At 39.5% G+C, this 20,634-nt stretch overlaps 1 protein-coding gene across 10 annotated transcripts in view; it reads left to right on the top strand.

Moving 5' to 3' along the window:
• usp34 (ubiquitin specific peptidase 34) overlaps positions 1 to 20,634 on the top strand; it is a 116,072-nt gene that overhangs the window by 61,864 nt on the left and 33,574 nt on the right. For 7 of the 10 annotated variants that reach the window (XM_062026338.1, XM_062026336.1, XM_062026335.1 and 4 more), the window contains exons 35-48: positions 205 to 245; positions 322 to 446; positions 523 to 675; positions 2,797 to 2,901; positions 3,040 to 3,134; positions 6,099 to 6,403; positions 8,382 to 8,545; positions 8,614 to 8,679; positions 8,749 to 8,895; positions 8,966 to 9,022; positions 16,830 to 16,907; positions 16,984 to 17,078; positions 17,163 to 17,335; positions 20,546 to 20,634. The exon at positions 20,546 to 20,634 is cut by the window's right edge and continues 62 nt beyond it. In XM_062026338.1, coding sequence (XP_061882322.1) covers positions 205 to 245; positions 322 to 446; positions 523 to 675; positions 2,797 to 2,901; positions 3,040 to 3,134; positions 6,099 to 6,403; positions 8,382 to 8,545; positions 8,614 to 8,679; positions 8,749 to 8,895; positions 8,966 to 9,022; positions 16,830 to 16,907; positions 16,984 to 17,078; positions 17,163 to 17,335; positions 20,546 to 20,634 — 1,693 coding nt within the window. The remainder of the gene's footprint in view (positions 1 to 204; positions 246 to 321; positions 447 to 522; positions 676 to 2,796; positions 2,902 to 3,039; positions 3,135 to 6,098; positions 6,404 to 8,381; positions 8,546 to 8,613; positions 8,680 to 8,748; positions 8,896 to 8,965; positions 9,023 to 16,829; positions 16,908 to 16,983; positions 17,079 to 17,162; positions 17,336 to 20,545) is intronic. The other 3 variants (XM_062026343.1, XM_062026342.1, XM_062026341.1) reach the window with 1 other exon arrangement.

Raw genomic sequence — 20,634 nt, 5'->3', positions numbered from 1 at the left:
ACATAAAAACTGATATTTGGTTTTATTTGCTGACATGGAACTGATATTTAATATTTGAGTGGGAACACCCCCACTAGGTATGCCCCACTCCAGTCCTGCGGGGGCAGTCATGCACAAACAAAGCAGGTCTTTCTCTTCTGCTGGTTCTGCTGGTCACTGCCCCACTTCACCCCGATGACACATGTGTTTGTTGGTGTTCTACAGAGTTCTGAGGGCCCAGACGGACCACAGGTCCCGGCATGAAGGTAAGAGGTGGCTGTGGTGGATTAGAAAGAGTATTTCCACGGTCTCACACACACGTCCACTCTGTGTCCCGAGCAGTGACCCACTACTCCATGTGGCTGCTGGTGAGCTGGGCCCACTGCTCCTCCTCCGTCAAGTCCAGTCTGGCTGACAGCGAGCACCTGCACGACTGGCTGAGGAAACTCACCCTGCTGGTACCTGAGGTGAGAGCAGCGGCGCCCTCTGGTGGACGTTCAAGTGGTGGAACGTGCAGCGACGTGTGTTGTGTGTTGTGTGCAGCCGGCAGTGCGACACGAGGCGTGTAATGGCCTCTACAAGCTCTCTCTGTCCGGCCTGGAAGGAGGAGAGTCCATCAACAGATCTTTCCTGCTGCTCGCCGCCTCCACACTGCTCAAGTTCCTGCCTGACGCACAAGCTGTCAAACCTCTGAGGGTAGGACGTCTACACACACACACACACACGTAAAATGATGTGGTGGCCCACTACCCGTCCCATAATTTAACGTAGCAGGCCACATAAATGATGTGGTGGGCCACATTAAGTTGCCCGATCTAAAAAAAAAAAAAATATATATATATATATTTTTTAAATTGGTGTGGTGGGCCAGATTTGCCTTGAGTTTGATACGTGTGACCTAAACCCTGAACTGGGATCAATGTAGCGAAGACTTGACTTGTGGACTTGCTGCTGTTAGGATGTCTGTTATTAAGTGTGTGTCTGCACGCCATGATGTGTGTGTGTGTGTGTGTGTGTTTAATTGTGTGTCTGCACGCCATGATGTGTGTGTGTGTGTGTGTTTAATTGTGTGTCTGCACGCCATGATGTGTAAGTGTGTGTTTAATTGTGTGTGTCTGCACGTCATGATGTGTGTGTGTGTTTAATTGTGTGTGTCTGCACATCATGTGTGTGTGTGTTTAATTGTGTGTGTCTGCACATCATGATGTGTGTGTGTGTGTTTAATTGTGTGTGTCTCCACGTCATGATGTTTAATTGTGTGTGTCTGCACGCCATGATGTGTAAGTGTGTGTTTAATTGTGTGTGTCTGCACGTCATGATGTGTGTGTGTTTAATTGTGTGTGTCTGCACGTCATGATTTGTGTGTGTGTTTAATTGTGTGTGCGCACGCCATGATGTGTAAGTGTGTGTTTAATTGTGTGTGTCTGCACGTCATGATGTGTGTGTGTGTGTGTGTGTGTTTAATTGTTTGTGTCTGCACGTCATGATGTGTGTGTGTGTGTGTGTGTGTGTGTTTGATTGTTTGTGTCTGCACGTCATGATGTGTTTGTGTGTGTCTGCACGCCATGATTTGTGTGTGTGTTTAATGGTGTGTGTGTGCACACCATGATGTGTAAGTGTGTTTAATTGTGTGTGTCTGCATGTCATGATGTGTATGTGTGTGTGTGTTTAATTGTTTGTGTCTGCACGTCATGATGTGTGTGTGTGTGTGTGTGTGTGTGTTTAATTGTTTGTGTCTGCACGTCATGGTGTGTGTGTGTGTGTGTGTGTCTGCACGCCATGATGTGTAAGTGTGTGTTTAATTGTGTGTGTCTGCACGTCATGAAGTGTAAGTGTGTGTTTAATTGTGTGTGTCTGCATGTCATGATGTGTAAGTGTGTGTTTAATTGTGTGTGTCTGCACGCCATGATGTGTGTTTAATTGTGTGTGTGTGTGTGTGTTGTGTGTGTCTGCACGCCATGATGTGTATGTGTGTGTGTTTAATTGTGTGTGTCTGCACGTCATGATGTGTATGTGTGTGTGTGTGTTTAATTGTGTGTGTCTGCACGTCATGTGTGTGTGTGTTTAATTGTTTGTGTCTGCACGTCATGATGTGTAAGTGTGTGTTTAATTGTGTGTGTCTGCACGCCATGATGTGTGTTTAATTGTGTGTGTCTGCACATCATGATGTGTGTGTGTGTTTAATTGGGTGTGTCTGCACGTCATGATGTGTGTGTGTGTGTTGTGTGTGTCTGCACGCCATGATAATTGTGTGTGTCTGCACGTCATGTGTGTGTGTGTTTAATTGTTTGTGTCTGCACGTCATGATGTGTACGTGTGTGTGTGTGTGTTTAATTGTGTGTGTCTGCACGCCATGATTTGTGTGTGTTTAATTGTGTGTCTGCATGCCATGATGTGTAAGTGTGTGTGTCTGCACGTCATGTGTGTGTGTGTGTTTGATTGTGTGTGTCTGCACGTCATGATGTGTATGTGTGTGTGTGTTTAATTGTGTGTGTCTGCACGCCATGATGTGTAAGTGTGTGTTTAATTGTGTGTGTCTGCACGTCATGATGTGTGTGTGTGTTTAATTGTGTGTGTGTGTGTTTAATTGTGTGTGTCTGCACGCCATGATGTGTGTGTGTTTAATTGTGTGTGTCTGCACGCCATGATGTGTAAGTGTGTGTTTAATTGTGTGTGTCTGCACGCCATGATGTGTAAGTGTGTGTCTAATTGTGTGTGTCTGCACGTCATGATGTGTAAGTGTGTGTTTAATTGTGTGTGTCTGCACGCCATGATGTGTAAGTGTGTGTTTAATTGTGTGTGTGTGTGTGTGCTTAGATGGAGGACTACGAGGAAGAGCCGGTGCTCAGGAGTGGTTGCAAGGAGTACTTCTGGCTGCTGTGTAAACTCATCGACAACATCCACGTGAAAGACGCCAGTCAGGTGGGACCATGCTAACCAGCTCATTAACATAAAGTCATGTGACCTGCTAGCTGGCGATGCTATCCCTGACGACATGAACGCACACATTGGGCCATGCTTGAATGTGGCTCGCATTGTTTGGTGTGTTTGAACTCACAGAAGGTCTCTCCCTCTCTGTCGCTGGCCGGCTCCCTGCAGACCACCCTGCTGGACCTGGACGCCCTCGCACGACACCTGGCCGACTGCATCCGCAGGTGCGCTTCAACTTTAGCCTCACTCTTGTAGCCACTCCCACTTCCATGGCAGCAAGTGACAATTTGTTTTCAACTGAATCAATTAAGACTGGATAAGTTAGAGAGGATAATATCAAAATGTCTGTTGCTGAGCAGCGTGCACGTAAGAGGAAGGCAGATCCATTCATATATCGGTGGTGTTGACATTTAGGAGATCAATCAATCAATCAATCAATCAATGTTTATTTTGTAATGGATATTTTACATTTTTGTATGATCTTTTTCTTTTTTGCTTTTTTGTCAATGTTTACAAATTACGGGAATCCCTTTAGGGCAAAATCCAAAGGATTTAAAAGTAGTAGTTTTTACTTTTGTTTACTTGTTGCGTACTCTTGACTAGAGCTGGGCGACATGGCTGAAAACTGTATCACGATACAAGTGGTTTGTATTGGTCTATCGATAATTATTTAACATTTTTTATGACCTAAGGAGCAGGAGAAAAATATACTTTATTTCAAATGTAACTTCCTCTGGTTATAATCCTTTCAGAAAGGAAAGGAAATGTCTAGGGATGTCCGATAATGGCTTTTTGCCGATATCCGATATTCCGATATTGTCCAACTCTTTAATTACCGATACCGATATCAACCGATACCGATATCAACCGATATATACAGTCGTGGAATTAACACATTATTATGCCTAATTTGGACAACCAGGTATGGTGAAGATAAGGTACTTTTTAAAAAAAATAATAAAATAAGATAACTAAATTAAAAACATTTTCTTGAATAAAAAAGAAAGTAAAACAATATAAAAACAGTTACATAGAAACTAGTAATGAATGAAAATGAGTAAAATTAACTGTTAAAGGTTAGTACTATTAGTGGAGCAGCAGCACGCACAATCATGTGTGCTTACGGACTGTATCCCTTGCAGACTGTATTGATATATATTGATATATAATGTAGGAAGCAGAATATTGATAACAGAAAGAAATGGGGGGAGGGAGGTTTTTTGGGTTGGTGCACTAATTGTAAGTGTATCTTGTGTTTTTTATGTTGATTTAATTAAAAAAATAAATAAATAAAATAACGATACAGATATTTAAAAAAAACGATACCGATAATTTCCGATATAACATTTTAACGCATTTATCGGCCGATAATATCGGCAGGCCGATATTATCGGACATCCCTAGAAATGTCAACATGGAAAAACACTCAATGTAAACAAAATGGTCAAATCACATTGAACACTTGACAAAAAGTTAGGAACAATTTCCCTTGTGGATCAATAAAGTTTGTGTAAGTTTAAGTAAGAAATGCTTAATAAAGTGCAAAGTGTGGAAATGAAAGCCGACTGAACGGGTTCACAAAGGTTGTTAGACGTTTGGTATTCGTTTAGCTGCTGTGCAACAATTTCTTTGAGAATTTTAGAGATAAAGGGGAGGTGCGACACCATCTTTTAAGTAGAGGATGAATAAATGAGCACATGTAAACATAGAGAAACATGAGAAGAACTATTTTCTGCATGTTTAGTGGCAGCTGTGCTCTAAAGGGTGAGCGCGGTTAAGGTGGTGTGGTATTTCCCTTTTGGATCAATAAAGTTTGTCTAAGTAAGAAATGCTTAATAAAGTGTGAAAATGAAAGCCGACTGAAAGGATTCACAAAGATTGTTAGACGTTTGGTATTCGTTTAGCTGCTGTGCAACAATTTCGTTGAGTTTTAGAGATAAAGGGGAGGTGCGACACCATCTTTTAAGTAGTGGATGAATAAATGAGCACATGTAAACATGAGAAGAACTATTTTCTGCAGGTTTCAGCTGTGCTCTAAAGGGTGAGCGCGGCTAAAGTAGTGTGGTATTTCCCTTTTGGATCAATAATATTTGTCTAAGTTTAAGTAAGAATTGCTTAATAAAGTGTACGAAAATAGTGCAAAGTGTGGAAATGAAAGCCGACTGAAAGGGTTCACAAAGATTGTTAGTTTGGTATTCGTTTAGCTGCTGTGCAACAATTTCGTTGAGAGTTTTAGAGATAAAGGGGAGGTGCGACACCATCTTTTAAGTAGAGGATGAATAAATGAGCACATGTAAACATAGAGAAACATGAGAAGAACTATTTTCTGCAGGTTTGGTGGCAGCTGTGCTCTAAAGGGTGAGTGATGTGGTATTTGCAGCCTTGGTAGGGACGAGCGCCTTGCATCATTTACAGACCACATTGGTCTGACCACGGTCCCTTTTGAAAAAAGATCCAAAAAAGGTTACCAGAGAGCGAGTGTTCTTTGTTCATGCAACCAACCTTGCTTCCATACTTCTTAGGAAAAAGAAACAAAAATTAATCAACATTTTATAGAACACATTTTCTAATAGGATAGGACTTTATTGTCATTGCACAAGTACAACGAAACTAGGTTTTCAGCACAAACCCGTTCAAGATGAGACAAACAAAACAGTGTACAGGGTTACAGAACAGGAACGCAGATGGGTCGCCAAAGGCGCCCCGTAAAAGATAAGAAAAAGGTAAAACACTGGGGAAGAAGATGAGTAAAAAAATACAATCTAGACTGGGCTCCTAAGGGGCCCTAGTCTGGAGTGGGAAAAAACCTCCATGCCATGCACACATAAACATGTTACATTTAATCACAACAACTCGCAACAGAGGGGCGGGGAGTTGGGGCCCTGGAGGTCGACTGCTGCTACGAAGCGCTGCCAGCCGTCCATCACCCTTAAGGGGTAACAAGCGGTGGTGAAGGCGTGTTTTGATTGTAATGAAAGGAAGTAGTTTAAATATTGTGTTGATATTGTTCAATAGTTATCACTATCAATATATCGAAATATTTACTGTTATTAAATTGGATCGGTGTCCGTATCGGCTGATCACACTCGTGGAGGATGAATCAGAATAAAACCCTGATTGGACCATAAACAAGACTTGTTCAACAGAATCCTGTTTTGTTGGATCTCATGAGACCGCCTCTCTTTCAGCCGTGAAATCCTGGACCAGCAGGACGGGAGCGTGGAGGACGACGGCCTGACGGGCCTCCTGCGCCTCGCCACCAGCGTCCTCAAACACAAACCCCCCTTCAAGTTCTCGCGCGAGGGCCAGGAGTTCCTCCGGGACGTCCACAACCTCCTCTTCCTCCTCCCCAGCCTGGCCGACCGGGCCCAGCCCAAGTGCAAGTCCCACGCCGCCCGGGCCGCCGCCTACGACCTGCTGGTGGAGACGGTGAAGGGCTCACTGGACAACTACCGGCTGCTCCACAACTGGGTCATGTCGCAGCACATGCAGGGTGAGGTGCTGGCTCCTACACGCACGCAGGTAGACCAGGGTCAGGACTTCTTAGGCCAATTTTTTTTAACCCAATACGGCCCCCCCGAGTCAAAAAGTTTGGGGACCCCTGTTCTAAGGTGTATGGCTGGGGAATTAGAGTAAAAAGGGTAAAATTAGCTAAAAAGGTTAGCACTTTAATGTTAGCATGCTAACAGAGTAACAAGTGTCACATACCAGGTTAAATGGCTGAAGGGTAAACGGTTGCAAAAATTAGCTAAAGAAGCTTGCACTTTAATGCTAGCATGCTAACGTTAACATGCTAACAGTTGGCTTGTTTCACATACCAAGTTATATGACTGCAAGGTGTATCGCTGCGGAATTAGCGGAAAAAAAGGAAAATTTGGGAAAAAAAGTTAAGACTTTATTGTTAGTGTGCTAGCATGCTAACATTAGCACACTAACAGTTAACAACTGTCACATACCAATGATTGCGACCATTCCGGGTCCCTGCAACCAAACTTAAGGTGAGCTCTAAACGTTAAAAATCGATGTATTGGTTTTGAAAATGAAAAGAAGCAAAAGGTTAAAAATGGATGTATTGGTTTTGAAAATGAAAAGTAGCAAAAGGTTAAAAATCGATGTATTGGTTTTGAAAATTGAAAAATAGCAAAAGGTTAAAAATGGATGTATTGGTTTTGAAAATGAAAAGTAGCAAAAGGTTAAAAATCGATGAATTGGTTTTGAAAATGAAAAGTAGCAAAAGGTTAAAAATCGATGTATTGGTTTTGAAAATGAAAAATAGCAAAAGGTTAAAAATCGATGTATTGGTTTTGAAAATGAAAAATAGCAAAAGGTTAAAAATGCATGTATTGGTTTTGAAAATGAAAAAAACAAAGGTTGAAAATCGATGTATTGGTTTTACAAATGAAAAAAACCAAAAGGTTGAAAATCGATGTGTTGGTTTTACAAATGAAAAATACCAAAAGGTCAAAAATCGATGTGTTGGTTTTGAACATGAAAAATACCAAAAGGTTGAAAATCGATGTATTGGTTTTGAAAATGAAAAATACCAAATGGTTAATCGATGTATTGGTTTTGAAAATGAAAAATACTAAAAGGTTGAAAATCGATGTATTGGTTTTGAAAATGAAAAATAGCAAAAGGTTAAAAATCGATGTATTGATTTTGAAAATGAAAAATAGCAAAAGGTTAAAAATCGATGTATTGGCTTTGAAAATGAAAAGTAGCAAAAGGTTAAAAATCGATGTATTGGTTTTGAAAATGAAAAATAGAAAAAGGTTAAAAATCGATGTATTGGTTTTGAAAATGAAAAATAGCAAAATGTTGAGAATGGATGTATTGGTTTTGAAAATGAAAAATACCAAAAGGTTAAAAATCGATGTATTGGTTTTGAAAATGAAAAAAACCAAAAGGTTAAAAATCGATGTGTTGGTTTTGAACATGAAAAATACCAGAAGGTTGAAAATCGATGTATTGGTTTTGAAAATGAAAAATACCAAAAGGTTAATCGATGTATTGGTTTTGAAAGTGAAAAATATCAAAAGGTTAATCGATGTATTGGTTTTGAAAATGAAAAAAACCAAAAGGTTAAAAATCGATGTATTGGTTTTGAACATGAAAAATACCAAAAGGTTAAAAATTGATGTATTGGTTTTGAAAATGAAAAATACCAAAAGGTTAAAAATCAATGTATTGGTTTTGAAAATGAAAAATACCAAAAGGTTAATCGATGTATTGGTTTTGAAAATGAAAAATACTAAAATGTTACAAATCGATGTATTGGTTTTGAAAATGAAAAATACCAAATGGCCGCCGCATAATTGAAATTTTTTAGTGAAAAAGTTTGGACGCCCCTGGTTTAAGGGCTAAAATGAGACCGACTTCAGCATAAAAATAGCATTCTTTTTCATTCAGTCACTTAATACGAGCCGCAGCCCAGTGGCCCCGCCCCCTGCTGACGTTCATGTCCCCCGCAGCCTCGCACGCGGCGTACAAGTGGGACTACTGGCCCCATGACGACGTGCGCGCCGACTGTCGCTTCGTGGGTCTGACCAACCTGGGCGCCACCTGCTACCTGGCCTCCACCATCCAGCAGCTCTACATGATCCCCGAGGCGCGGCAGGCCATCTTCACCGCCAAGGTGCGTCTTGGAGCACGCCATAGTTGTATCCTTAATGATTGTGTGTGTGTGTGTGTGTGCACCTTCAGTACGCCGAGGACATCAAACACAAGACCACACTACTGGAGCTCCAGAAGATGTTCACGTACCTAATGGTGAGTTCCCCGTCCGTGGACTCGTACTCCCGTTCCAAGTCTGGATTCAGACTCCTCCCGCCTCCGCAGGAGAGCGAGAGGAAGGCGTACAACCCGCGGCCCTTCTGCAAGACCTACACCATGGACAAGCAGCCGCTCAACACGGGCGAGCAGAAGGACATGACCGAGTTCTTCACCGACCTCATCACCAAAATCGAGGAGATGTCCCACGAGCTGGTACGCCCCTCCCCCGCACGTCACATGACTCCCCAATGAAAGGCGTGACTCATGAGTTTTTTCCCCGCAGAAGAACACGGTGAAGAGTCTGTTTGGAGGTATCATCACCAACAATGTGGTTTCTCTGGTAGGTTCACTCTCCTCCTCATTCTCAGGGGTAACCAACGCGGTGCCCGCGGGCACCAGGTAGCCCGTAAGGACCAGATGAGTAGCCCGCTGGCCTGTTCTAAAAATAGCTCAAATAGCAGCACTTACCAGTGAGCTGCCTCTATTTTTTAAATTGTATTTATTTACTAGCAAGCTGGTCTCGCTTTGCTCTACATTTTTCATTCTAAGAGAGACAAAACTCAAATAGAATTTGAAAATCCAAGAAAATATTTTAAAGACTTGGTCTTCACTTGTTTAAATAAATTCATTATTTTTTTTACTTTGCTTCTTATAACTTTCAGAAAGACAATTTTAGAGAAAAAATACAACCTTAAAAATTATTTTAGGATTTTTAAACACATAAACCTTTTTACCTTTTAAATTCCTTCCTCTTCTTTCCTGACAATTTAAATCAATGTTCAAGTAATTTTTTTATTTTTATTGTAAAGAATAATAAATACATTTTAATTTAATTCTTCAATTTAGCTTCTGTTTTTTCGACGAAGAATATTAGTGAAATATTTCTTCAAACTTATGATTAAAATTCAAAAAAATTATTCTGGCAAATCTAGAAAATCTGTAGAATCAAATTTAAATCTTATTTCAAAGTATTTTGAATTTCTTTTAAAATGTTTGTTCTGGAAAATCTAGAAGAAATAATGATTTGTTAGAAATATAGCTTGGTCCAATTTGTTATATATTCTAACAAAGTGCAAAATTCTAAAATTAATCTTAATCAGGAAAAATTACTAATGATGTTCCATAAATTCTTTTTTTAATTTTTTCAAAAAGATTCGAATTAGCTAGTTTTTCTCTTCTTTTTTTCGGTTGAATTTTGAATTTTAAAGAGTCGAAATTGAAGATAAACTATGTTTCAAAATTTAATTGTAATTTTTTTTCGTGTTTTCTCCTCTTTTAAACCGTTCAATTAAGTGTAAATATCATTAATTATTAATAATAACATAGAGTTAAAGGTAAATTGAGCAAATTGGCTATTTCTGGCAATTTATTTAAGTGTGTATCAAACTGGTAGCCCTTCGCATTAATCAGTACCCAAGAAGTAGCTCTTGCTTTCAAAAAGGTTGGTGACCCCTGATCTAGAGAGTACAGTGGAACCTCCATTTACCAACACAATTGGTTCTTGAACAGGGTTTCTAAATAGAACATTTGGTATAGTGTAGTAGTGTTGTCCCCATACCAAAATGTATTTTGATACTTTTATAAATAAAGGGGACCACAAAAAATGGCATTATTTTGTTTATTTGAACAAATAACCTTAGTGTACATGAAACACATGTTTATTATTGCAATTTAGTCCTTAAATAAAATAGTGAACATACTAGACAACTTGTCTTTTAGTAGTAAGTAAACAAACAAAGACTCCTAATTAGTCTGCTGACGTATGCAGTAACATATTGTGTCATTTATACACCTATTATTTTGTACACATTATAAAGGACAAGCTGTAAAAATGAGCCATGTCTGATAATATCGGCCGATAAATGCTTTAATGTAATATCGGAAATTATCGGTATCGGTTTCAAAAAGTAAAATGAATGACTTTTTAAAAAGCTGCTGTATGGAGCGGTACATATCCGGTAAAACACGGACGTAGGGCATACTTTTCCCGGGAGACTCCTGAATTTCAGTGCCCCTCCCCAAAATCTCCTGGGGCAACCATTCTCCCGAATTTCTCCTGATTTCCACCCGGACAACAATATTGGGGGCGAGCCTTAAAGGCACTGCCTTTGACGTCCTCTACAACCTGTCGTCACGTCCGCTTTTCCTCCATGCAAACAGCGTCACGTAATATATGCGGCTTTTACTCACACATAAGTGAATGCAAGGCATACTTGGTCAACAGCCATACAGGTCACACTGAGGGTGGCGGTATAAACAACTTTAACACTGTTACAAATATGCGCCACACTGTGAATCCACACCAAACAAGAATGACAAACACATTTCGGGAGAACATCCGCACCGTAACACAACATAAACACAACAGAACAAATACCCAGAACCCTTTGCAGCACTAACTCTTCCGGGACGCTACAATATACACCCCCCAACCCCCTCAACCCTGCCCACCACTTTGTGACTTCAATAATAAATATGGCAGTGCCATGTTGTCACTTTTTTCCATAACTGGAGTTGATGTTGTTCTCTTATTTTGGAAAACCTTATTACATTGTTTAATCACAACAAAATTAGGCATAATAATGTGTTAATTCCACGACTGTATACATCAGTATCGGTTGATATCGGAATCGGTAATTAAGAGTTGGACAATATCGGATATCGGTAAAAAAGCCATTATTGGACATTTCTAAGAGGAATGCCCTCTGCTTTTTGCCTGCTGTGCACAAAATGAGACATATCTGACTCCATGGCAAATAAACTGTATTCCCACTTAGTCTGCTTTGTTAGATTGTGGATCTCTTAAGGCAGGGGTGTCCAAAGTGCGGCCCGGGGGGCCATTTGCGGCCCGCAGCTAATTGTTTAACGGCCCGCCACACATTCTGGAAATGCTATTGCAAAAATAAATAAAAAAAACATTAAAAAAAAGTGGAATAAGGTGAAATCTAACTAGGAAAAGTTGCAATGTTGACACAAAGCTGCCATGCAGGCTGTTTGTTTTTATTTTGTCTTTCTTTATTTTGCTTTTATTGCCATTGCTCAAAAAAAAAAGGTTTAAAAAAAATCTATGTTATAATTAGGCATGTCTGATAATGGCTTTTTGCCGATATTCCGATATTGTCCAACTCTTTAATTACCGATACCGATATCAACCGATATATGCAGTCGTGGAATTAACACATTATTATGCCTAATTTGGACAACCAGGTATGGTGAAGATAAGGTACTTTTTGAAAAAAATAATAAAATAAGATAACTAAATTAAAAACATTTTCTTGAATAAAAAAGAAAGTAAAACAATATAAAAACAGTTACATAGAAACTAGTAATTAATGAAAATTAGTAAAATTAACTGTTAAAGCTTAGTACTATTAGTGGACTAGTTATAATGAATTATTGACCTATTCAAGGCTCCAATTACTTCAAATATTTCACTTTAAAATGTGTAATGTGGAAAATATTGCATATATTGTGTGGTTGCCATATAAAAACAACATTTTCTTTGACCAAAGAGCATAAAACAAACAAAATAATAGTTCAAACGTAAAATCGACAAATATATCTGAAGTTGATCTCGTAACTTAAGTTAATAAAAAATGTATCACTTTATGAGTGGGGGACCTTTTGGATCCCAAAGATGTTTATTGGGATTTTATTTATTTTTTCACTGTGATTACTCAGAAATAATAATACATTTAAATCAATGGTGTCCTGCATTATTGATCTTTTTAAGGCTCCAATTCGGGGGTCGGCAACCCGCGGCTCTAGAGCCGCATGCGGCTCTTTAGCGCCGCCCTAGTAGCTCTCTGGGGATTTTTCAAAAATGTATGAAGAATGGAAAAAGATGAGGGAAAAAAATCTATTTTTTTGTTTAGTATGGTTTGTGTATGAGGACAAACATGACACAAACCTCCCTAATTTTTATAAATCACACTGCTTATATTAAACATTAGGGATGTCCGATAATATCGGCCTGCCGATATTATCGGCCGATAAATGCGTTAAAATGTAATATCGGAAATTATCTGTATCGTTTTTTTTATTATCGGTATCGTTTTTTTTGTTTGTTTTTTATTTTTTATTTTTTATTTTTTTATTAAATCAACATAAAAAACACAAGATACACTTACAATGAATGCACCAACCCAAAAAACCTCCCTCCTCATTCACACAAAAGGGTTGTTTCTTTCTGTTATTAATATTCTGGTTCCTACATTATATATCAATATATATCAATACAGTCTGCAAGGGATACAGTCCGTAAGCACACATGATTGTGCGTGCTGCTGCTCCACTAATAGTACTAACCTTTAACAGTTAATTTTACTAATTTTCATTAATTACTAGTTTCTATGTAACTGTTTTTATATTGTTTTACTTTCTTTTTTATTCAAGAAAATGTTTTTAATTTATTTATCTTATTTTATTTGATAATTTTTTTTAAAAAGTATCAATCAATCAATCAATGTTTATTTATATAGCCCTAAATCACTAGTGTCTCAAAGGGCTGTACAAGCCACAACGACATCCTCGGTGTCGAGTGGGTCTGATATAATATTGTGAAAGTCCAACACATCAGCGAAAGTCCAGTCCATGGTGGGGCCAGCGGGAACCATCCCGAGTGGAGACGGGTCAGCAGCGTAGAGATGTCCCCATCTGATGGACAGGCTAGCGGTCCACCCCGGAGCAGAGTAGAAAAGAAAAGAAAAGAAACGGCAGATCAACTGGTCTAAAAAGGGAGTCTATTTAAAGGCTAGAGTATACAAATGAGTTTTAAGATGAGACTTAAATGCTTCTACTGAGGTAGCATCTCTAACTTTTACCGGGAGGGCATTCCATAGTATTGGAGCCCGAATAGAAAACGCTCTATAGCCCGCAGACTTTTTTTGGGCTCTGGGAATCACTAATAAGCCGGAGTTCTTTGAACGCAGATTTCTTGCCGGGACATATGGTACAATACAATCGTCTGTCTCCGTAGAGTGATTTGCCCTGAAACCGGATTGAAAAGTACCTTATCTTCACCATACCTGGTTGTCCAAATTAGACATAATAATGTGTTAATTCCACGACTGTATATATCGGTTGATATCGGTATCGGTTGATATCGGTATCGGTAATTAAAGAGTTGGACAATATCGGAATATCGGATATCGGCAAAAAGCCATTATCGGACATCCCTATTAAACATGCTTCACTGATTCGAGTATTTGGCGAGCGCCGTTTTGTCCTACTAATTTTGGCGGTCCTTGAACTCACCGTATAGTTTGTTTACATGTATAACTTTCTCCGACTTTCTAGGACGTGTTTTATGTTTTATTTATTCATTTTGTCCACCACACTTTTAACGTTGTGCATGAGTGCACAAAGGTGAGTTTTGTTGATGTTATTGACTTGTGTGGAGTGCTAATCGGACATATTTGGTCACTGCATGACTGCAAGCTAATCGATGCTAACATGCTATTTAGGCTAGCGATATGTACATATTGCATCATTATGCCTCATTTGTAGCTATATTTGAGCTCATTTAGTTTCCTTTAAGTCCTCTTAATTAAATGTATATCTCATGACACATGTAATATGGCTTTTAATTTTTTGCGGCTCCAGACAGATTTGTTTTTGTATTTTTGGTCCAATATGGCTCTTTCAACATTTTGGGTTGCCGACCCCTGCTCTAATTACTTCAGATAAAACATTGCCTTCCGAATGTTTTGGGCAATGGGGGAAATACTGCATATTTCAGTTTTATTATTAAAAAACAAAGTTGTCTTTGACAGAAAAGGCATAAAACTTTCTTTTTTTTTAAACTTTATATCAACCTGAAGTTGATATAGATCAGGGGTCACCAACCTTTTTGAAACCAAGAGCTACTTCTTGGGTAGTGATTAATGCGAAGGGCTACCAGTTTGATACACACTTAAATAAATTGCCAGAAATAGCCAATTTGCTCAATTTACCTTTAACTCTATGTTATTATTAATAATTAATGATATTTACACTTAATTGAACGGTTTAAAAGAGGAGAAAACCCAAAAAAATGACAATTACATTTTGAAACATAGTCTATCTTCAATTTCGACTCTTTAAAATTCAAAATTCAACCGAAAAAAAGAAGAGAAAAACTAGCTAATTCGAATATTTTTGAAAAAATTAAAAAAAATAATTTATGGAACATCATTAGTAATTTTTCCTGATTAAGATTAATTTTAGAATTTTGATGACATGTTTTAATTAGGTTAAAATCCAATCTGCCCATGTTAGAAAATATAACAAATTGGACCAAGCTATATTTCTAACAAAGACAAATCATTATTTCTTCTAGATTTTCCAGGACAAAATTTTTTCAAAGAAATTCAAAAGACTTTGAAATAAGATTTAAATTTGATTCTACAGATTTTCTAGATTTGCCAGAATCATTTTTTTTAAAATTTTAATCATAATAAGTTTGAAGAAATATATTTTACAAATATTCTTCGTCGAAAAAACAGAAGCTAAAATGAAGAATTAAATTAAAATGTATTTATTATTCTTTACAATAAAAAATAAATTTACTTGAACATTGATTTAAATTGTCAGGAAAGAAGAGGAAGGAATTTAAAAGGTAAAAATGTATATGTGTTTAAAAATCCTAAAATCATTTTTAAGGTTGTATTTTTTCTCTAAAATTGTCTTTCTGAAAGTTATAAGAAGCAAAGTAAAAAAATAATGAATTTATTTAAACAAGTGAAGACCAAGTCTTTAAAATATTTTCTTGGATTTTCAAATTCTATTTGAGTTTTGTCTCTCTTAGAATTAAAAATGTCGGTCAAAGCGAGACCAGCTTGCTAGTAAATAAATAAAATTTAAAAAAAATAGAGGCAGCTCACTGGTAAGTGCTGCTATTTGAGCTATTTTTAGAACAGGCCAGCGGGCTACTCATCTGGGGCCGTACTTATCAAGCTTCTTAGAATTACTCCTAAGAAGTCTGCTAAGAGTTGACTTAAGAGTAAATAAATTCTTCGCTGAAAGCTGCACTTAAAAGTTAGTTATCAAGCGTCTTACTCACACTTTCAGCGAAGTGTAGGACTGAATCTTAAGTGTCACACTCAGAGCTGAATTACGACATTACTATGTGCCGTAAACGGAATTTTAGGTGACGTCATTTCTGTGTCCATAGAAATGACCAATCACGGAAGGGAATCCCTTGTCTAAGAATGAAGAAATATCTTGGAAATATTTAAGTGGACAATGGGAGTGTATATTTTGACAATAAACTACAAAATAATACAAAACAAACTAGTCCCCGCCGGCACTCACGCTACCGCTCCCTCTCTTCTCTCGCCCACACACTCACTGACGTCACTCACCTCACGGCCACACACATACGCTACTGTCATAACATTTTCTTTCCAATTCATTAATTAGGCAACTAATTTGAAACTGGTGTGGGTGGCTCTATATATACTAGCCCACCGCAGACACATGTAGAAATCAACAAGGAATCGAAAAGTATTAAATCTGTGACAAAAATAATACCCGCTCTGTCTAAACCGTTTGATCAGCTGCTCGTCATCAAAAAACAAACAAACATTGTTCCGTTCCCTGAACGTTCGCGCACGTCTCTCTCGCCTCAGTGCCATCCCCTGCTGGCAACTCCTAACCACTTAAGACACCTCTGAAGGTCTCTTAAATATCGTGGAGAGTAGGAGTGATTCTTAGACTTAAGAACGTCGATAAAAAGCTTTTATTCTTAAGTTTGAGAGTAGGACTAAATTTCGCAAATTCTCAGGACTTAAGTGTAAAATGGCACTCTAAGAAGTTTGATAAATACGGCCCCTGGTCCTTACGGGCTACCTGGTTCCCGCGGGCACCACGTTGGTGACCCCTGATATAGAGATTTACTGTAAGCGTTACATAAAAAATAAAAATAATTTGACTTATTTTTAACATGTTAATGACGGAAACCATTTATGGTCCCCGAGAGCCCTAAAGGTAAAAAAAAAAAAAATCCATATATTTTGTTATGGTTTGAAAATGAAAAATATCAAAACGGCCCCCGCATGTTTTAATTTTTCCGTGTGCGGCCCTCAGTGGAAAAAGTTTGGACACCCCTGCCTTGAGCAGCACCAATAAGCGGGTTCTTTGCAAGTCACGTCTTGTCGGTCTTGCAGGACTGTGACCACGTGAGTCAGACGGCGGAGGAGTTCTACACGGTCCGATGTCAGGTCGCCGACATGAAGAACATCTACGTGAGTACATTTTTGTCACGCCACTTCACACACACGTGCGCCGCCACCAAGCATGTGTACCGCCGTCTCTGCTCAGGAGTCCCTGGACGAGGTGACCATCAAGGACACGCTGGAGGGCGACAACATGTACACCTGCTCCCACTGCGGCAAGAAGGTCCGCGCCGAGAAAAGGTTAGCGTGCTCCTCGTAGGCGGGGCTAGGACACACATGCGCGGTGGGAAGGGGAGACACTAACCTCTGCGCTTTGCCCTGCAGAGCTTGCTTCAAGAAGCTTCCACGGATCCTGAGCTTCAACACCATGCGCTACACCTTCAACATGGTGACCATGATGAAGGAGAAGGTCAACACGCACTTCTCCTTCCCGCTGCGTCTGGACATGACGCCCTACACCGAGGACTTCCTCATGGGCAAGGGGGAGCGCAAAGAAGGTGCGTGATGCAGCGTGTGCCCCAAATTTGGCCTGGCTCAGACGGTAGAGCGGCAGACCAGAAACTTGAGGGTTCCTGGTCCAGTGTTTCCCATAAACTGCCAAGATACCTGTGGCGGTGGGGGCGTGGCTATGGGCGTGGTCACCATGACATCATCGAGTAATTTGCATAATTTACTACAATGATATGATTTTCTCTAAAAAGGCTCAAAAAATGTATACTTACTAATTAATAACAGTTTTGTTTTAAACGTCCATCCATCCATTTTACAATATAATTACAACACTTTATGTACATATTTATATACAGATTTGAACAATAAATTATTCACTGAAAAATATTTATTAATTGTGGTTCTTATAAAATATAAAAGCTAAAATGTCTCTTAAAGCTCTGCCCCTTTAATTAGTGCATACTAAATAATTTAACTTTAGCCTACTACTACAACCATATTATTTACCAGCAACATAAAGTGAAACAGAGGCAGAGGTGTCCTGCCGCATCTACCTCAACTATATGATTTGCCTGAGAAGCTGGACAGGACAACAACAACAACAAAAAAACTATTTTTTGTATTTGTGGCTTATGTAATTCTTTCGTGGCGGGCCGCCACAAATAAATGAATGTGTGGGAAACACTGTGGTCTGAATCCGGCGTTCGCCATCCTCGTCACTGCGTTTGTGTCTTTGGGCAAGACACTTCACCTCCCAGTGCCACCCACGCTGGTAGCTTCAATGTGGAACAGTGGTTCTCAAACTTTTTCCACCATAAAGCGCAACATTAAAGCCTACTGAAATGAAATTGTTTTATTTAAACGGGGATAGTAGATCCATTCTATGTGTCATACTTGATCATTTCGCAATATTGCCATATTTTTGCTGAAAGGATTTAGTAGAGAACGACGACGATAAAGATTGCAACTTTTGGTATCTGATAAAAAAAAAAAAGCCTTGCCCCTACCGGAAGTAGCGTGATGTAGTCAGTTGATCGCCTCCTCATATTTTCCTATTGTTTTCAATACAGCTAGAGCGATTCGGACCGAGAAAGCGACGATTACCCCATTAATTTGAGCGAGGATGAAAGGATTCGTGGATGAGGAACGTTAGAGTGAAGGACTAGAGTGCAGTGCAAGACATATCTTTTTTCGCTCTGACCGTAACTTAGGTACAAGCTGGCTCATTGGATTCCACACTCTCTCCTTTTTCTATTGTGGATCACGGATTTGTATTTTAAACCACCTCGGATACTATATCCTCTTGAAAATGAGAGTCGAGAACGCGAAATGGACATTCACAGTGACTTTTATCTCCACGACAATACATCGGCGAAGCTCTTTAGCTACTGAGCTAACGTGATAGCATCGGGCTCAAATGCAGATAGAAACAAAACAAATAAGTCCCTGACTGGAAGGATAGACAGAAAATTAACAATACTATTAAACCATGGACATGTAAATACACGGTTAATGCTTTCCAGCCTGGCGAAGGTTAACAATGCTGTTGCTAACGACGCCATTGAAGCTAACATAGCTACGGAGCTAACGTGATAGCATCGTGCTTAACTGCATATAGAAACACAATAAATAAATCCCTGACTAGAAGGATAGACAGAAAATCTACAATACTATTAAACCATGGACATGTAAATACACGGTTAATGCTTTCCAGCCTGGCGAAGCTTAAAAATGCTGTTGCTAACGACGCCATTGAAGCTACCTTAGTATAACGGGACCTCACAGAGCTATGATAAAAACATTAGCGCTCCACCTACGCCAGCCAGCCCTCATCTGCTCATCAACACCCGTGCTCACCTGCGTTCCAGCGATCGACGGAAGGACAAAGGACTTCACCACGATCATCCGTGCGGTCGGTGGCTAGCGTCGGCTAGCGCGTCTGCTATCCAAGTCAAAGTCCTCCTGGTTGTGTTGCTGCAGCCAGCCGCTAATACACCGATCCCACCTACAACTTTCTTCTTTGCAGTCTCCATTGTTCATTAAACAAATTGCAAAAGATTCACCAACACAGATGTCCAGAATAATGTGGAATTATGAGACGAAAACAGAGCTTTTTTGTATTGGATTCAATGGGGTACCGATACTTCTGTTTCACTGGCTACGTCACGCGCATACGTCATCATACAAAGACGTTTTCAACCGGAAGTTTAGCGGGAAATTCAAAATTGCACTTTATAAGTTACCCCGGCCGTATTGGCATGTGTTGCAATGTTAAGATTTCATCATTGATATATAAACTATCAGACTGCGTGGTCGCTAGTAGTGGCTTTCAGTAGGCCTTTAAAATACAGTAGCCCAGTAGGCCCAAGTATCCTCTGACGAAAGATTGTACACCTCCTCTTTTATTTGGACTTTCCCTGATTACATGGCAACAGCTGTTTCTAAGGGAGGGGGGTCGTAAACAGCCATCGCCTTTGATTAAAAACAGTTCAAAGAAAAGGTCGTAAAAAACAGTTCAAAGAAAAGATGCCTGGAGCTTGCGTCCGCTTTGTAGATAAAATCTTCCTATGGATTACATTAGAAGAAAGAAACCGACGCCTTCATGTCGCTTCCCATCGTACACAGTGGAGTTTTACAAGCCTTCTGCTTGGTAGGATCAAAGACAGCTTTTGTCTGCTCACCGGGAACTCATTGAAACAGTTTTGTGATTACTTAGATACAATTATGCTGACAAGTACATTACAATAGCACGTACAAATGTGCGTGGAAACACTCCTACAGACATCACACATGGGACGGTTTAGTGAGTAAGAATTGTTTTAGTTGTATTGTAAAACTTTCAAACGTTGCTTGGAGTGGTGAAGGACGAATCCATAAGAGTAGAAACGCTATGGACGGGTAGAAGTCGAAACGGCACTTCGACTTCCGGTTCAAAGCTTTAAACAGCAGGAAACACTCCAGGCATTCACACAGCTGCACCGCCAGTAAGCGAACTTGTCCTAAAGATGGCGCCATAGCACAAATCGTCACACACATTTTCAGTGTCTTTGCTTGTGTTTAAATAAAACTATTTGCTTCATTGCCGTCAGCGAAGAAAAATCCATAAATTAGCCGCACAGTTTTTATAAGCCGCGACGTTCAAAGCGTAAGAAAAAAGTAGAATTGAGGGTCTATTTAATATTGAACATTAAGACTGTGTTTGAATGTTAGAAAACAAAAGACTGTACTTTCAGTACGAGTGTGTTCTTCCACGTCAGGTTTTCGGGAAGAAGGCGAGTCCAAGCTCACGGAGAGTTACGAGTACGACCTCATCGGCGTGACGGTGCACACGGGCACGGCAGACGGC

Source organism: Entelurus aequoreus, linkage group LG18 (genome assembly GCF_033978785.1).
Source record: "Entelurus aequoreus isolate RoL-2023_Sb linkage group LG18, RoL_Eaeq_v1.1, whole genome shotgun sequence".
Classification (NCBI taxonomy): domain Eukaryota; kingdom Metazoa; phylum Chordata; class Actinopteri; order Syngnathiformes; family Syngnathidae; genus Entelurus; species Entelurus aequoreus.
Note: the sequence above shows the minus strand (reverse complement) of the source record. Positions and strands in the feature narration are given on the sequence as shown.